General features: G+C 35.0%; 1 protein-coding gene across 1 annotated transcript in view; it reads right to left on the reverse strand.

The window, feature by feature from the left end:
• Positions 1-19426, reverse strand: part of LOC150105495 (coiled-coil domain-containing protein 148-like) — a 143633-nt gene that overhangs the window by 89055 nt on the left and 35152 nt on the right. The window contains exon 4 of the mRNA XM_090393974.1: positions 5529-5700. Coding sequence (XP_090250100.1) covers positions 5529-5700 — 172 coding nt within the window. The remainder of the gene's footprint in view (positions 1-5528; positions 5701-19426) is intronic.

Below are 19426 nucleotides of genomic sequence, written 5' to 3' on the forward strand. Positions count from 1 at the left end.
CCATTGCTTTCCATGTAAAAAAAGCTCTCTTTACTCCCTTATTCATAACATGTTTATATAACTTCTGGATGGCTTCTACTTAAAAAAAAAGTAGTCTTCTTTTGCAAACTTAATATTATCACCTCTGTATCTCAATATGCTATTGTCTGTAAACTTACATTTCCTCAATTTCCTCAACTCATCCTTATAGAAAGAAAAACAAGATCATTTTATGCCACCTTGGTTAATTTCTTAGGTCTCCCATGTTTCTTGCAAATCTGTGAACAATACCATGGTCCTAATCAATAATTTTAACAATAGCAAAACTACTACCATCACATCAAGACCTGTCAGTGCCATTCTCATCACTGCATTAATGCTATTTCATTTTCACCACTCTTGATAATGCATTCTCAGAAATAAAATTAACAGTTTCTTTGGTAGTGGTGGGGAATCAATTAAGGACATCGGGTCACAGTTTTTGGGATTTGTTTAAAGGTGAAACCTATATAACTGGAAAGAGACCACCCCCACATAAGGGATGCAGAGAACTGAACAGGGTGTTTTACCCCATGTCCAATCCTCACCTTCACAGGGTGTGACTTTTATTAATATCCACTTGGATATCAAACAAACAAGGTAAGGTTGGCAATTTAAGGCTTAATCAACCAAACTGTGTTACATATTGGCTTAACTATAAACAAGCATGATGATATATGTTAATATGCCATACCATCTGGAGCATGCATGGGTTGCTTAAACTAGACCCCTGCTATTTTCAGTAGTGAATGAGGGTGAACAATGAAAAGTCAGCTATCTAAAGATAGGCACCATCAAAATAGTCAGTATAAATGAAAAAAAGAAGTGGAACATGGTGAAAAATTACAGAAGTATTATCATGTTAATATAACTAGTATTACTGAAACTAAGAAGACTTAAACAGGTGAGATATTGTTAAATGTTATATTTCAGCAATGGTGATTAGTTAGAGGAAGGAAAAGCTATGGTGTCCAACACTAAAAAAAAGATAAACTTCTTGTAAATTCGAAAATGGAGAATTGGACAATGAGGCATGTTTGTGTCTTTTGGTTCCCAAAAAAGCATCTACTAAGGAAAAAAGTAAAGGAGTTTTGTATGTCACTGGAAGGAAAGAAGCTGACAAAGAAAAAGGAAAAGCTGTTCCTCATTGAAGATCTAAAGAGTAGAATAGGAAATGAACAACACACACACACACACAGAAATATTCTGAGACAATTTGGAGAAAAGAGTAATATGCAAGCATCATATTCCAACATAAAGATGTGCATTCATTTTTTTTTATTTCTTGGGTGTTCACACAAGAAATTAAAAAAAGAAAAGAAAAAAGTAATTGACTATTATTAACAGTGATGTTTTAAATACCTGTTCAGGAAACAAAGTACAGGGTGTTCAAAAAAGAACTCCTGGGTTTTCAATGAAATTTATTTTATGACATTTTGAAGCAGAAATGTATATAGCATATATTATCAAAGTACAATGTCACAAGTTTGATAACTTGTTAGTATAACTCAATGTGTGCACCATTTACAGCCGTAGAGACATCAAAAAGGAATTTCACCTCAAATCACGCTGGGGGTAAGCACAGTGGTGAGCTATGGAAATTTTAACAAAGGGCTCACATCGTCGAGCAAAAAAAAAGCCGTATTTCACACAAAAACTTTTATTAATACAGATTGTGTACAAATGTCAATCAAAAAGTATGAGGGGGACAATCAACTTGTAAAAACTATCATTTTTAAACAAATATTTCATGATCTAAACATGAAATATTTGCACACAATCATCTGTGTTAATTTATCTTACATAAGAAAAACATTTTTTAACTATCAAAATATAATAAGAATAAAATCTTTTATAATTGCACATATGCAATAGCCCGCATTTTTTATAAACAAAATAAATTTGTTTGCTATAGAAGTTTTTATGACAAACAATCTATAAATAATAAATATTATCTAAACACAATAATATTGAAATACATTATATTTCTCTTTTGTTTTTATACTTCAAGTGATAATTAACGGTACCAATCAAGGGGCATTATTTTATAGTCCTATTTATTTATATGTGATTACCAAACGTGAATTCTTATTTGTAAAATGGTAGTAATAGTAACTATAATATTTTATTTAATAAAATCACTTTCAAGACGATGAGACGATTTTACATGAAAAAAAAAAAAAAACTCACTGTCTGGTGCACATTTACCCAGAAAAAACTCACTCCTTTAAAAGTTAACATTTACAAACAATTACTTTATGGAAATACTTATGACAACAGCTGTCACACCTTATTTCCTTCCTCCTTCACGTCTTGTGCATAGGAGAATCTATAGCTGAGCGATGATTTTTTAGAAAAGATTTGACATAGGGAGTCGAATTAAATTCATTCAAGGGTTTCCCCATTTATACATATTGTCATTAAATCCAAAATATGTTTTATAGTGAGAGAAGATCTATACGTCGTTATGATATTATTCATCACACTAAAAGCTCGTTCAGCTTCAGTGCTGCAAACTGCAATTGTTGCCATAATTACTTTGGCTTTTTTCACCATGCTGGGAATTTTGTTTTGTGACTTTCCAGTCAAAGTCATTTCCACTAAATGGATTTGACTGGAAAGCCAAAGCCATTTAGATCCCTAAAATCATTAATTTTAATTTCATTTTCAAAATAAAATTCAAAGATCTTATTCTCTTTTCTCCTTCTAACCATGGACATGTAACTTCGTCCATATTCCATGTTTCAGAATAACATACATTTAAAATGTTTTTCAGTTCTTCATCTTCCAAATCCTCATAATTTTCATTTTTAAATTTAAAATTACTTTGCTGCACTAATCTATCCTTTAAACACATGAGAGTTTAGTAATGTTTCTCGCAGTAGTTTGTGAAATCTGATTTTGCTTTCAATTGCTATTCCTTCAAATTCTTTTAGGACGATGTCCTAAGATACTTAGGATGAAATATTTACTTATTAAAACTTATTAATGTGTTTGTTTAGTCATGAATTCTCCACAGGTTTCATTGTATAATTAAGCAGTTTTCAGCTTTTATTGGAAACTATTCCATACCAATTGGTTGAAATTTATATCTATAATCACAGTTTTTATTTATTGATTTATGTATATATATATATATATATATATATATATATATATAAACATGTTGCTCTCCAGCCCCATTTAATCTTGTAACCTAATAGATAATAATAATAGGACTAGCTTTGATGTAGTCAAGGTTTTTTTTTTCACCAGAGGTCAGGCCAATAATTGTTTGTAACAGTTGATCAGTAACTTTAGCAAACCATGTAGATTGTAGCAAAGCTTGTTTCTCTGTATATATGTGTATGCTCCAGATGATGACCTTGATATGAAGGTAGAAACGTCGAGTTCATTTTGGTTTATATTAAACTAAAGTTTTGCTCTAACATGGTAGTTGTCTCCATAATTTTCTATAATGTGTTTAAACACAAACAATTGTTATACATCAGTGTACTGATGAACACAGAACTAATGTCCAGTGGAAGGACCCACTGATGACAGTTTTACGAACATTTGATTGGCTACTGGTTTTACCATAAGATTGGCTACCAGAAGGGAGAAGGGTAAATATAGCACATGCTCTTATTTTATTTTCGAACTTGGGCACATCTGTTATAGGGGAGTTGAAACAATAATTCCAAATAATCTATACACTGCTGAATAGACTAATTCTTGTTAGGTTACCGTACGAGTTTGTCGCTTAATATATTTGAAAAAATTGTTTTTTTCTTTTTTTTTGAAAAAATAAAAAAGTAAACAAGAAGAACAAGGGGCTTGCAAATTTGAGAAAAATGTAACAAAGGACTCACGTGAAACCCCCCCCCCCACCACCACCAAAGATGGGCCTGTAAGTTTCAGACTAAAATCAAATAAATATTACCTTTACCTTGTGTTTTCATGTAAATAATTCATATCTGCTATTCTTGTTCTATAGAAGACTTGCTAAACTTACCTACATTTTGACCAGGCCATAGAAAGATTTTTGGAGAAACTCACATGGCCACTCTTGATATTTCTAAAGCATTTAATTGTGTCTGGCATAATGGTCATTTTTTTAAAACCAAGTTAATATCTTATGGCATTCCTCCTGTTCTTTGTGATTAAACTACAAGCTTCCTCTCTCTCTCTCTCTCTCTGGTTATTCAATGCATGTCATGGTGGATGGCTCCTTCTAATCAGATTTCTTTATCAATACTGAGGTACCCTATACTCTTCCTCCTATCCTTTAATGACTTCCACCAACTTCAAATCCTATCTATAACTTTTCTGATGACAATACTCTTCATTCCATTTCTTTGTACATGAAACCTTGTAGTAATTAAATAATTCAAGCTTCAAGATTTTCCATAACCAACGTCTCAAATATTGATCTCTTCACCATTCTCTAGGGGAGCAAGGTAATCTAGTATTTTAATGCTACAGTTTTGTCTTATTAGCCAGAAGAAACATCCTATTTTCGTCTCTCTCTCTTACTTTTGATAATGTTCTGATTACCAGTCAAGAGCAGTTTTCTCTTCTTGGTCAGACTTCCACATCAAACTTATCCTTGCATAATTATAACACATGCATAGCCTCCTCATCCTCAAAAAAAACCTTGGTATCCTTTTTCATTTAAAAGCAATACTTCTCTTCTAAGACTTTATAAATCTCTCAAATAAAAACTCCTAACACTTTCTAAATTCCAAATCCGATCAACCCTAGAATACTGTTCTCATATTTGGGATGGTGTACTTACAATCTTCCTAAGAACTATTCACTATATACAAAAGATGCAAAAATCTTAAGAAGTGACCCCCACCCCTCTCTCTGACCCCCTCCAGTCACTTTCTCACTAGTGCTCTGCTTCTGCATTATGTTTTTGTTTTGTTTTTTAGATAGGCACATAGTTATTGTTCCACTGGTCACTATCCACTTCTTTCACTTGTATTCTAATTCAACATGTTGAAATTAATACGGTTCATCTAATTTCAATTCATGATAACAGAAAAAAAATTCCATGCGTTAGCCTAGTGACTTTGCGCTTTGCAACCATATGCCTGGGGAAGGAGTGTCCTAGGTTCGATTCACGTCAACGACGTGAGGAGCGCAAGGATCTTCCTCAGCCATAGCCAAGTTAGCTAGTCTTGGGCGTGGACAGCAGGGTTTTTCCGCCAGTTAATCTGGTGTTTTTCAAGCAGGCAAACCAGTCTGAGGATGCACATGGACTACAGTCAGAAATACTGACCTAGCCATAGGTCTGATTCGTCAGCCTATGCCAGTTCCGGATCCCGGATAAAATTTGGGGGGACTATGGTACCGTGAACTCCCGTAAGGGGGAACGCTGTATCATCACACAGAATTTATTTATTTAACAGAAAAAATTTAAATTTGTTTCTGTGCATAATTTTATTTATCAGGTAAGTTTGCAGCTTTACTCCTGCCTTATACACAAGTCAAACATGTATAAAGTTATAATAAGAAATACTCACTGTTTATCTGTTGATCTTTCTAAATCCCTAATTTTAGTACTGTATGAATCATCCAATTTTGTTAATTCTCTTATCAGATTTTCTTTTACATGAGGATCAGGACACCACAAATCACGGAATTCTTTTGGAATCGAATGTGGCAAGTGTTTCTCATCTCCAAGATGAACTTGTGCTTAAAAATAAAGAAAATAATTATATAACTATATCATTAAATTATTCCACAATAGTTTTATTGTCATTTTATTGAGGTTGGATGTTTCCAAATAAACTATGAAATTAAAGAAAGAAATAAGTTTGCATTTTGAACAAAAATTCCTTTTCTTTCCGACCGTTCCCCCCCCCCCCCCTAGATATTTTGCACTAAGATAGCTAAGGAGGTCTAGATTAAAATTTGTGTATTATTTCCCCCAAAAATATACAAATTTTAGAAGTTAATTACTTTTTTCTTTTTTCAAAATTATACATATTTTAAACTACACCACTGTTATCTTATTACAAAATATCTAGATGTGAAAACTAAAAAACTTCTGATGGAAAAAAAATTCAAAGCTGATAGAAAAATAGAATATTTTTGATAAAAACAAAATATCAGAAACAAGAAGTAAACGAAGGTGTGCAGGATCAATAATAAATTACTATCATTTCTATTACAATGCAATTCATTGCAAGTATTGTATTTCTCCATGTATAAGACAATACTTTTTTTTTTTCTAAAATATTTAGACCAAAAATTGGGGGTCGTCTTATACACAGGGGAGTAACTAGTTGAGAGACCCACGGTTGCTGTAGAGAAACTGCCAGTACCTTGTCTCCGCGAACAGGCTTCCACCAATCACTAGCCTTTGTTAACTCTGTCGATTGACGTCATTAACAGCTGCTTCTGAATAAACCAATCAGAACTCTGAAAGCATTCATGCGTCTGCAACTTGTAAGTTAATGCATTAACAATATTTTGAGCACTAGCCCATAAAAATGACTGAAAATGATATGCCCGGAACTGAGAGTGATGCATAATTTCTTAGTATGTATCTTAAAAATATCACCTAATTACTAAATATACTTTGAATATTAAAAAAAATATCAAATGTGTTCTGTTTTATGTTTAAAATATTTTTATTTTATTTTGTTATTCATGTCAGAAGCAACATAATTCAAAATACACATAAATTTACAAAAAATAATTGATTATATATTGGAATTAAAAAGAAAAGAAAACAACACAATTTACATCATAAGTACACAATGTAAAAGTACACTAAAAGGTTCATCAAATTTTTGCTGCCCAGAAGGTCAGATCACAAGTGTTAGATGTTGAATTAATCAAATCATCCATTTTACAACTATTTAAAATATTGATTTAATTTTGGGTTTGTCTTATACATGGGGGCGTCTTATACACAGAAAAATATGGTAATTTGATCAGCAAGCTAGATTATTTTAAAGCCTTTTTATTAGGGCATCTCTTGTGGTAAGATGTCAATATTTTCTTATGTAAAAATGAAGCACAATGTGAAAACTGTATATGAAGAGCAGTGTATGGTTTAATGAGAAAGTCCATAAGATCTGATATCCAGGAGGGAGAATGAGCAAGATAATTCATGTTTTGGATATGAAGAGGAAATCAGCAAGGGAATTGGTTGTGGGAACAAATGAGTTTAGCAGACATAAGGAGAATGTAAGGGTGGATATCAGGAGGTTGTTAAGGTGAGTGAAGGATAACAGTATAGTGGGAAAGACTCTAAGTGTGTTGCTAAGGGGTATGACAATGATGAGTTGAGACAGAGAGCCAGAACCATGAATGGCATGCTTGAACAGCTATGCAAAGAGAAGGAAGTATAACTTGTCGATGTGTGGTATGTATTTGAGAGAAGAATGAAATTATACAGAAGTGACAGACTGCATTTGAATGGCTGTGAAGTGAGTGAATTGGAGAAATTGTTGCTAGATGGAAGTGCAGTGTATGATGCAAGCAAGAGATCAGAAGTAAGAGATGAAGTGAAAGATCAGGAGAGTAGCACTAAAGACAAAGAGCTGCCTGGCAATGGAAACAGTAATAGCATGAGAGATGAAGAGAGAACAGGAATGCAAACAGGGAAATGGGGGGGGGGTAGGTGGACAGGGGAGACATGGCACAGGGAGAGTGGATGTTGGAAGTAGTATTAAATGTATATATGGTGGGGATGATCAGCAGAAGTATGGAATAGATCGGGGATGTGACAGGGGGATTGAGACTGAGAGGATATCTGTGGTAAGTGGAGATAAGGATGATTGGGTAAGGACAGGTGTAGTGGGGAAATCACAACCAATAAGTAGCTTGGGTAGGAGTGGTTAGAGACCTAAAAGCAAACTGCTTGAACTGCTGTATTTATTTACAAATGCTAGGATTAACAGAAATAAGAGATGAAATTGTTTCACTGCCCCAAAATTGTTGCAATAAGTGAAACATGGTTGAATGAAGATGATATCCTAATGTGAATAGAAATGGAAGGATACAGTTTTTCATGAGAACAGAAAGGACAAGAAAGTGTGTGTGAGGGGAGTGCTGCTGATGGTAGCAGGGGAATTATGTCCACATAAGGTAGACATGAGAGAGGGAAATATTGACAATGGTTCTGAGACAGTGTGGTGTGAGTTGGAGGTTGACAGGAAGAGATATTTAATTGGATGTTGCTATAGGCCAGGAAATGTGTGAAGGTTGATGATGAAGAAATGTATAAGCAGCTTGGGATAATGAACAAGGGAAGGGTGATTATTATGAGTGATTTTAATTATGGTGATATAGATTGGAATGAAGAGATAGCATTTAGGAATAAGGAAAATAAATTTCTCAAGTTCTTGAGAGACAACTATCTCAAGCAGCATGTAAAGGAGGGCATGCAAAAATCAAAATATCATCTTTTTTTTATATATGATGATGATTTCTTGTCAAAAATGATCATATCTAAAGAGTGTCAGAAAATATCATTTTAGATATGATAATTTCTTCAGAGAATGTAATTCTCAGGGGTTTTGTACTTCACTCCAGTTGGTGAAAGTGATCACGAAGTAACCACCAGGGTTGTGGCAAGCCAAATGAAGACTTCAGTGAGAAAAGGGTGTTTGTGGAAGTACACGGCTAGTGATTATGACAAACTTAGGAAACACCTTGGAGCCATAGCATGGAATGAGGAGTTGAGAGGTAAGGAAATAAATCCTACTTGGAAAATGACAAAGAAATATATATGAGAGCATCAATGTGCGAATGTATTCTGAAGGTCAGAAGTCTGAATGAGGTTGATGTAAATTGAATGAATGAGGAGATTAAGAATGAAATCTGGAATAAGAAGGCACTTTGGAGGCAACACAAGATGAATGAATTAGTAATCAGTTGGACTAAGAGTGTAATGAGCAAGAGAGGAGAGGAGAGTGACTCGGTTGGTAAGGACAACAGAAGTACAGAACAAGCAAAAATTAAAAAATCAGGCCAAGAAAAAGCCCTTGCAAATTTTTTGATATGTGGCAAGAAAGAAGAATGATTATGGTAAGATGACATTAATGGATGAAAGTGGGAGATTGGTAACTGCTGCAGAGGACATAGTCGAAGTATTAAGTGAGCAGTTCATCATCATCAGTGTGAAATCAAAAGCTCAAGTGTAGAGAATGAAATGAGAGAAGACGCAATGGTGTGCTAGCAAGAGATACAGGATGATCAAAATTAAAGTATTCCTGTTTAAAGCCTTAAAAGCCTTGTGGAAGGCCACCCTTTGATCCAAATGCTCCAAAACTGTACAGGAATACCTTGTGTGTCATGCAGAAGAAATATCTGAAAAAAAAAAAAAAAAAAAAAAGTACATTCAATACATTATATAGTTACCATAATTTTTCAGCTTGTGTAAGGAGAAAAGTGACACAAACATAAATAACACATTTTTATTCACTTCCATTATAGAAGTGAATAAAAATGTATTATTTTTATTCAAAACCTCATGGGCTGTACTGTTCAATGTGCTGCCCTTCTCAGTATGCGACAAACTGCATCCTTTGTACAGTGTATTCAATGGCAGAATGTAGCTGGTCAGGGCTAATGTTGCACATATGCTACGTTATGGTGTCTTTCAATGCTGGCAAGTTATGCGGTATCAAGATAATACGGTGACTATATGATCCTGATAAACTCTGTCTTTGAGGATTCCCCCCCCCCCCATAGCCAGAAATCATAGGAGGGGGGGATCAGATCAGGTGAACAAGGCAGCCATGCAGCAGTAAATGTGGTTGATCACTGTGGCTTCCATGAAATGTTTCTCAAAGAACCTCCTGTATGGGTTGACCAATGTGTGAAGAGGGGGGGGGGGGCATCTTGCATGAAAATGTCTGCATGTACATGTTCTGCTTTAGCTGTGACACAACAGAACTGTTTATCATATCATGATGCCCCATATCATAATGGCAGTAACTGAACAGATCACAGGACCTGAATGGCAAATGTCCTCCAAGAAGAATGGTCTAATGATAAACGAAGCTGTAAATCTGTACAGACAGTAACTCAGGGTTTACAGTTTCATTTGAATGAAAAAGAATTTGTTAGATTACATATGGGTTTTGCATAGCCCACACCTGGCAGCTGAGGGTATTCATAGCTCCGTTCAGGTGAAAGTGAGCCTCATCTCCCCCCACAAAATCATCCATCACCACATAGAATCCAACTCCACTTGAGCAAGGAATGTTAAAGAGAATATCAGTTGACTTTCAAAGTACTGCAGGTGCAATTTCTGTGTCAAGGTTATCTTGGATGGGTAGAAATGTATTCTTCTATAGAAATTTCCAGACAGTTGCAAGGCAAATCCATGTATATTAATACAGCACATGCACTGCAGGAACCAATACAGTTATTCATGGCATACTCCACAATGGTGGTAGTAGAAACCTTATTCACTTGTTGTGAACTGATTGGTTTGCGACCTCTGTTGATCTAACTTCCAACGATACCATTTCTTCAAAAACATATAATCATTCGTCACAGAGCACATGGAGAAAGTGGACCTTGTTGACATTTCTTCTTCTTCTCTTCCATCTAAGACGGGTTGAGTCTTTTCTTGAGCAGGATCTTCCAGTCTTCTCTATTCCTTGCTGTTCGAAAACGTTCCTTATATGTTCTGCATCCCGAGATGTTCTTTATTAATTTCAGCCAGATAATTCTTGGTCTTCCGGGTCTTCTTTTTTCAGTTGGAAAAGTATTGATTAGGATGTTAGGAAGTCTGTCTGCATCCATGCGTACAGTGTGTCCAAACCATCTCAGTTGTTGTTTTCTAATTTTTTCTATTATTGTCTTTTTATACAATAGTTCTTGTCTGACTGTGATGTTTGTTTTCTTTTCTATCCAACTTGCTCTATTTATTTTTCTTAAGCATTTCATTTCAAATGCCAGCAGTTTTTTCTCCTCTCTCTTTTTAACTGTCCACGCTTCTGCTCCATAGATGACTGTTGGTATAATTATTGCTTCATATAATTTGATTCTGGCTTGTTTAGATATCTTGTTTGTTTTCCAGATTTTCTGTAATTTTCCCATGGTGGTCCATCCTATCGTTATTCTGTGTTTGATTGTTTTGAGTTCATCTATTGTTTCTGTTAGTTTTGATCCAAGGTATATGAAGTTGTCTACTTGTTCTATTTGTTCTCCGTTTAGGGTGGCTGAGATGGTAGTTCTGTTCCTCCCTATTTTCATCACTTTTGTCTTTTGTATATTTATTGTCATGTCATATGCTTTACAGGTTTCGTTTAGCTTGTTGATCAACTTTTGTAGTTCATTTGGGGTTTTTGCAAGAAGGACGAGATCATCTGCATATTTGATATTATTTATGTTTAAACCATTGACATTGATTCCGGGCTCATTGTCTATTGCTTTCTTTACAACTTCTTCTATATATATGTTGAATAGGCATGGGGATAATGGGCATCCTTGCATTACTCCTTTTTGGATCTCTATGGGTTCTGTTGTGAGTGTGTCCTTTTTAATTATTGCATTTGTCTTAGAGTAATATTTTATCAGAAACTGTATTATATATTTGTCTATTGCTTTTTCTAGTAGAATTTTGAGAAGGATTTGTCTGTTGATGTTATTGAAAGCTTGTTTAAAGTCCACAAAACAACAATATAGTTCTTTATGGTCTTCCCAGCTGAGCTCTGCTAGTTGGTGCAATGTGAAAATTTGGTCTATTGTTGAATAGTTTCCTCGGAAACCAGCTTGTTCTATGCCTATCATTTCTTCATAGGTATTTTTTAATCTATTTTGTATAATTCTTATGAATATTTTATAGGTGTGAGGGAGTAAATTGATTGGTCTGTAATTTCTGCAGTCTCTTTTGTCTCCTTTCTTGTATATTGGGATGATCTTTCCAGTTCTCCAGTCATCTGGGATCTCTCCTGTTTGTAGTATTTTATTGAATAGGGTTGTTAAATATTCTACTGATATGCTGCCTCCATATGACCACAGTTCAGTAGAGATAGTATCAATGCCTGGTGCTTTATTGTTTTTCAACTGTTTTATTGCGTATCTAACTTCTTCTTGTAAAATTTTTGGGCGATCATTATTTTCTTCTATTGTTGGCATTGTAGTTTTGTTTCCTTGGTGGAAGATAGTCTTAAAATGGTTTGACCAGATTTTTCTTATATATTCAATATTCCCGGTTTCAGTCATCTTGTTGTTTATCATTGTTACTGCTTTTGCTGAGAATTCCTTTGTAATTTCTCTTAGTATCATGGAAGACTTTTAGGTTGTTTTGTTGGTATGCTTCTTGACATTTCTTAGCTTTTTCTTTCTAACCATTTTTCTTTGGCTTGTTTGCATAGGTTATCAACTTTATTTTTTAGTGCTCTGTATTTTTCTCTATTCTCTTCATTGTTTTGTTGGTTTACAAGTATCTTGGCCTCTCTTTTCTCTTCTATGGTAGCTATGATTTCTTGGGTTATCCACTGTTTGTTTATTTTGGGTTTGGAACCTAGAGTGTCTTTTGCAATTGATAACACTGTTTCTTTTCCTTCTTCCCAGTATTTTCCACTGTTCTGTAAGATGGAGGGTTTTAATTTCAAGCACATCTGTTCTAAAAACTGACTTCTGCTTGAGCTATCTTTTAGTTTTGATAGGTTGATGTTTTCTTCTTTTCTGATATTATTTTTCCTGTTGAATTTTATCTTCACTTTGACAGTTAATATTTCGTGGTCAGTGTCAAAATCAAAACTTCTTAATGTTGGTACATTATTTACTGATCTTTTCCATTGTTTGTTTATGATGATATAGTCTATGCAGTTCTTTATATTACCATCTGGGGATGTCCATGTATATTTATTATTAGGGCGTTGATAGAACAATGTGTTCGTAATCATTAGATCGTTTGCTTTACAGAAGTGGAGTAATTGTTCTCCTCTGTCGTTAAGCTCTCCGTATCCAAATTTCCCCATCACATCTTTTTTGTCTGCTGTGAACCGTCCTATTTTAGCATTAAAATCTCCCATCACTATCATGAGTTCTCTATTTTTGGGATTATCTATTTCCTGTTGTAGTTCTTCATAGAAATTTTCTATTTCTTCCTCTGAATGGTTACTGTCTGGTGCATATACTTGGATTATTTTCATTGTTTAACCTTTCTCTTTTGCTTGAAGTTTGGCTGTTATTATTCTAGGAGACACTGGGTTTATTTCAATTACTGAGTGTGTAAATTTCTTTTCAATTAGTAATGCAACTCCTTCTCTGTGTATGTTATCTTTTCTTCCTGAGAAGTACAGTCTTCCTTCTGGTAAATCCATGAATCCATCTCCGCACCAATGCGTCTCTGATAAACCTAAAATACTCCATTTCGGTCTTTTTAAATTTTCCTGGACTAATTGTAATTTTCCAGGTCAGTATAGTGATCTTATGTTGAGGGTGGTTACATGTTTCACATCCTTGGCTGACCACATTGCTGATTTCTCACCGACTCTATGTGGTCTTTGAGTAGGCGCGTCGGTTGTCCCGTGCGCAGTAGCACTATCTCGGTTTGTAGACTTTCTCCTGCTCATGAAAGTTACTGGCGCCAGCTTGCCATGCCTCTGCTACATCCTTTGGTCCACGGCTCTTTATTCTTTATTCAGAGCAACCCATTTGGTTCCCCCATCCGCCACCCGGGGGGACGCGCCTGGTAGGAGTGTAGTCTCTCCCAAGACATTTCTTCAGGTGACAAAATTTCCAGAATGCAGCAAAGGCATTGCTAATTGTTCAATGCCTTTCAAGGAAAGCAGGTTGGAGAAAAGTTGGTGGCATCACTGTGGACGGTATTAACAACCAGAATGAAGTGAAAAATTCTGTGTCCATCTTTTTAAACCCTCTACAGCACATGCCAAGTGTGTGATATGCAAAATCCATGCATTTGGTGTTTACAACACCTCTGGCGGTGAAGTGAATTTTGGAACTTTTATTTTTCCTCAGATATCACTTCCTCATGATGCACAATGCATTCCTGCAAAGTTTTGCAGCATTTGGATTGCTGGATGGGGCTCTACAAGGCCTTACACAGGGATACTTTAATTTTGATCACCCTGTTATATGTGGAGTTGTGTAAACTAGATTCAATAAGGCAATATGACTTGATAACACATCACCATGTCTTAACGGAATGGTCCAAGAAGATAGCATTTGTGTTTGCCTACCTGTTTAACAAGAGTCTTGCAACAGCACTTGTCCCAAAAGAATGGAAGGAGGATAAAATTGTTCCACTTCACAAAAGTTGGTGATAGAGCTAAGGCTACAAATTATAGTATGATCTATATATCTGAGGTTGTAGATAAGGGACTGGAGAGGTTAGTGAGGGATAGGATACAAAAGTGGGTTGATAATAGTGGTATTCTTTGTGCATGTCAGCATGGGTTTGCTAAAGAGAGGTCATATTTTAGCAACTTGCTTATGTACTATAACAAAGAGATGAATACATTTGACAAGGAAGAATCATGCAGATGTTGTGACCTTACAAGAGGACTTGATTAGATTGCATGAGTGGACAACAATATGGAACTGTCAATTCACTGTTGCAAAGTGTAAGGTTCCAAAATTTGGTAGGCATCAATTGGATGCAAAGTATACACTTAATGGGGAAATTCTGGAGAAAGTTGAAGAGATAAGAGACCTTGGAGTGGTGGTGGATAAGGATATGAAGTTCAGAGGACACACTGTACAAGTTGTATGAAGACTTCTGTGAGGAAATGATACATGTGAAATTACAAGGCTGGTGATTATGAAAAGCTTAGGAGAGGTTGGAGCAATAACATGGAATGGAAAGTCAGATTATGGTAATGATGCAGAGGAACTTAACTTGTAGAAATAAAGAGGTTCTGGTTCCATTGTATAAGGATTTGATCAGGCCTTGTATGGACTGCTGTGCACAGTTTGGTTCCCTGGTTTTTATGGTGATGAGGATATATTGGAAAGGGTTCAGAGAAAACTGACTAAGGTCATAACTAGTATACAAATTAAGGGAATGCATTTTCAAAGCCTTGTGAATAGATGAAAGAGAGGGGATATGATTGAGACTTTAAGTTGGTAAAGAGTTGTTACCAGTTCATTCTGGAAGAAGTACATCATAGAATGGGAGAAGGCGATAGAACAAGAAGACATAGAAGATGCATAAGGATGGTGTTAGCAGTGCCATAAGGATCAGGTTCTTTGCATGGAGAGTGGTTGGGTTGGTTGGTGAGTGGAATGCATTTGCTGACATTGTGGTGAATGCAGATACATAGAATGAGTTTAAAGCAAGATTTGATGGGCTTCATGAGTCACATTGTTTGCCTCCTGCAATGAGTTTTTTTTTTTTTTTAACTTCATGGAGGTCAGGATAATAATAATGATGACAATAATGTCATACGCTAAAGAATGAGTTGTAATCATTACAACAACAGACCACTTCACTCATTTCCCAAAATTGCTAACAATTATTATATCAAACCATCCTGAAGAATGCAAAAACTACATTTTATATTTAACTGGATTAGAAAATGGTTTTGATATTTTGCATTTTATGCTAATCTAGTTAGCCAAGTGAATAAATTCTTGGCTCACTAACTAGTAAAACAGCAGTAAGTCCATATCCCATTCTGTTGTGGATACTTCTGAATGTTTCTATGAGATAAATAATTTTCATTTCCCAGTACAAGACCATCAAGGCTTGAAGTGGATTAAAAGAGTTTCATGAGGATTTCCTGCTCTAAAGTTTTATCTACAAAGTAGGGTTTTTACATTATATAATCCTTAACCTGCTCAGAGTTCTAATGCCCAATAAATTTAAAACCTTTTGTAAGTGGGATGCACATAAAAAAAAATTATGCATTCTAATTCCAGAGAAAATTCTAATTCAGAGCTGGGATTAGAATGTTTGATTTTTTATGACAGTTTGCTTCAGCAGTCATATGACTGTTCAAGTCATTTGTTGTTGGAGTAAATGATTTCGTTGGACATAATGAGTATGTAATAATTGATATCTAATCTCATCCGATTGGTAACGGGTTGAGTCCACTAAGAAGAAAGGTTCTCCACTTATCGCGATCTTTAGCCATCTCAATCATGACTCTATAGCTGGGTAGATGTGAATGTTCTTTCAGCAACTTTATCCAAGTACTTCTTGGTCTGCCTCTAGGTCTTTTTCTTCCGATATATCCATTCAGAGCTAAATATGGGAGTCTATAAAGGGCCATTCTCTGAATATGACCTATATCTCTGAATAATTACATTCTCTCAATCATGACTGTATAGCTGGGTAGATGTGAATGTTCTTTCAGCAACTTTATCCAAGTACTTCTTGGTCTGCCTTTAGGTCTTTTTCTTCCGATATATCCATTCAGAGCTAAATATGGGAGTCTATAAAGGGCCATTCTCTGAATATGACCAAACCATCTCAGTTGACGCTTAATGATTGTGTCTATTATATTATCTGGGGAAGTCTAAATCCTTTCTGACTTGATCATTAGCCTTGTGTTGCATCCAGTGGGTGTTATTAATTTTTCTGAGGCATTTCATTTCAAATGCTTGAAGTTTCTTGATTGGTTGTTGAGTTAATCTCCAGGTTTCTGAAGCATAAGTAGCCGCTGGGATAATAATTGTTTTATATAATTTTAATTTTAGACTCGTTGGGATTTTTTTATTTTTCCATATTTTGTTTAGTTTATCCATGTTGGTTCAACCTAGGTTTAGCCTATGTTTTACTGTTTCCATATTGTTGAGGTTACTAGATATAAGACTGCTAAGATAAAATTTTTTATTAACTTGTTCCAGCAAGTGATTTTCAAGATTTATAGAAATATTTTCTTCTTCTCTACCTATCTTCATTATTTTTGCTTCATGAAGATTTATTTTCATACCATAAGTTTTACAAGAGTCATTTAAAATATTAATAGTTTGTTCTAGCTGTGGTTTAGAATCTGCTAAAATAATGATATCAACCGTGTATTTTATGTGATTAAGGTTGGCACCATTGATTTTTACACCTGGTTCATCGGCTATGGTTTTACAGACTTCTTCTTCTAGGAAGAGGATAAAGAGTTGAAGTGAGAGAGGGCATCCCTGCATTACACCTTTCTCGACTCTGAAATTCTCGGTTTTAATGTTGTTTATTTTAACAAAAGCTTTGGTGTCTCCATAATAATTTGTAATAAATGTTAAAATATCAGAATCCATTTTTACGTTTTTTAGGATAGTAATCAATTTGTTTCTATTAACTGAATCAAAGGCTTGCTTAAAATCTATAAAATAACAGTATATGGGCAGGTTGTATTCCCAATATTTTTCTGCTATATTATTAATGGTGAAGATATGGTCTATAGTGGATCTATGTGGCCTCAATCCTGCTTGGTTTTCCTCTATGATTTTTTTCTGTAAGCACCTGTGTTCTCTTTTGTATAATTCGAATGAATAGTTTATAACTATGACTTAAGAGTGTTATGGGTCTGTAATTTTCACATATTCTTTTGTCTCCTTTTTCTGTGAATTGGTATAATAATTCCTGTTTTCCAGTCAGTTGGAATTCATCCAGTATAAAGAATTTGATTAAATAGATTCATTAAGAAATTAATGGCTTCCTTACCACCATATTTCCATAGTTCTATAGATATTTCATCTTTACCCGTAGCTTTTGAAAGTTTCATTTGATTTATTGCATTTATAATTTCTGCTGGAGTTATGGGTTGTGCCTTTTCATATATCATCCTTTCTGATATACTTTCCTACTCCTGTTCTTTTTGAAATAATCTTTGATAGTAGTCCTTCCAAATTATTTTAATATTTTGTATTGACCCAGTTTCTAGATTTTTTTATCTTTCATTGTTAATGGTTTATCTTTATAGATCTTAGTTAATTCTTCGATAATTTTGTATACCGTTTTATTATCATTTCTTTTATTGCTTCTTCACAGAGTTTTGCTTTTTCCTCCAACCAGTTATTTTTGGCAGATATGTACATTTTATCAATTTTGTTTTTAAGATTCTTATAATGTTGTTTATTTTCTTCTGTACATTTTTTTATATTTAATATATGCTTTGCTGTTCTTTTTTCTTCTAAAGTATTTAGAATTTCAGTGGTTATCCATTCATGATTTGGTCTTGATGTTGTACCAAGTATGTTTCTTGCAGTACTTATAACAATTTTTTTACCTTGATTCCATGTATTTTCTATATTGTCATAGGATAATCTTCTAAACTCATTTCCTATTAGTGTATGATAATATATAATGAAAATATATATATATAAAATATATTGGTTAGACAGATTCAGGATTGACTCTCTGAAAGACACCAGCAAGTTGTGCATGGTAGAGCAGTGTCTCAAAAAAGGAAGATAACCAGTGACATGCCCCAGGGTTCTGTTCTTTGGCTACTGCTGTTTAACTTATTTGTAAATTGATATATCATGCAGATTCTTGTAGAAATGCCCCCCCACCCCCTCAAAGAAACCTTAGAGATAATCCAAACTAAATTTCCTCCCTATATCTCAGCCCTATTTCAGTTCACAATGAACTCAGGCTATTTCGTTTGGCAGGAAAAATTCTACAAACAGATAGAGGGATAGCCAGGGGTTCACCATTTTCCCCACCCTTCGCCAACTTCTTTATGGAGACTTTTGAGGAGAAGCCTTAAACTCTGCCCCACAAAAACCTACCATATGGCTTCGCTACGTTGATGATGTGTTCGCTATTTGGTCACATAGCCCGGATACACCCCTTTCCTTCTTAATACACACTTAAACAACCATTCACCAACAATTCCCCCCCCCTCCCCCCTCACAACAATATGGAGTTATTAAGACACTATTTAACAGGGCTAAACTAATCTGTTCAAATGACTAAGCCCTAACCACTGAACTAAATCACATCCTTAACACTTTCTCAGTCAATGGCTACTACCCCCCCCCCCAAAAAAAATCCAAAAAATACTAAAACCATTTATCCACAACCCACCTTCCCTCCCCTTCACAAAAAAATATTACTCTAAATCCATCACCACCATTCCCTACATCCGAAGCACCTCTGAAAAAATCAACAAAATCCTAAAAAAACATGACTTGACCTCTTGTTACAGACCATATAGAAAATGGGCATCCCTTATCTGCTCCACTAAAGACCAACCACTTCCCCTAGATCTATATGGTGTATACCAGGTCCCTTGCAGCTGTAAATTGTCCTACTTTGGCCTAACAGGCAGGACAGCAAATATCAGAATCTCAGAACACAAGGACTACATCTGATTTCACCAGTACAGCCACTCTGGGCTTGCATACCATGCTCTGGATGCTCACCACCACAGAATAAGGTGGAAAAAAGCCACAGTAATACACCACAGCAAGTTCAAATATGAAAGACTATTCATGGAATCAGCCTCAGCCCTTAGGAACATGCCAAACCTAAACAAAT

The sequence above is a fragment of the Typopeltis vanoorti genome, chromosome 6 (genome assembly GCF_054136105.1).
Source record: "Typopeltis vanoorti isolate ZY-2024b chromosome 6, IOZ_Tvanoo_1.0, whole genome shotgun sequence".
Taxonomy (NCBI): domain Eukaryota; kingdom Metazoa; phylum Arthropoda; class Arachnida; order Uropygi; family Thelyphonidae; genus Typopeltis; species Typopeltis vanoorti.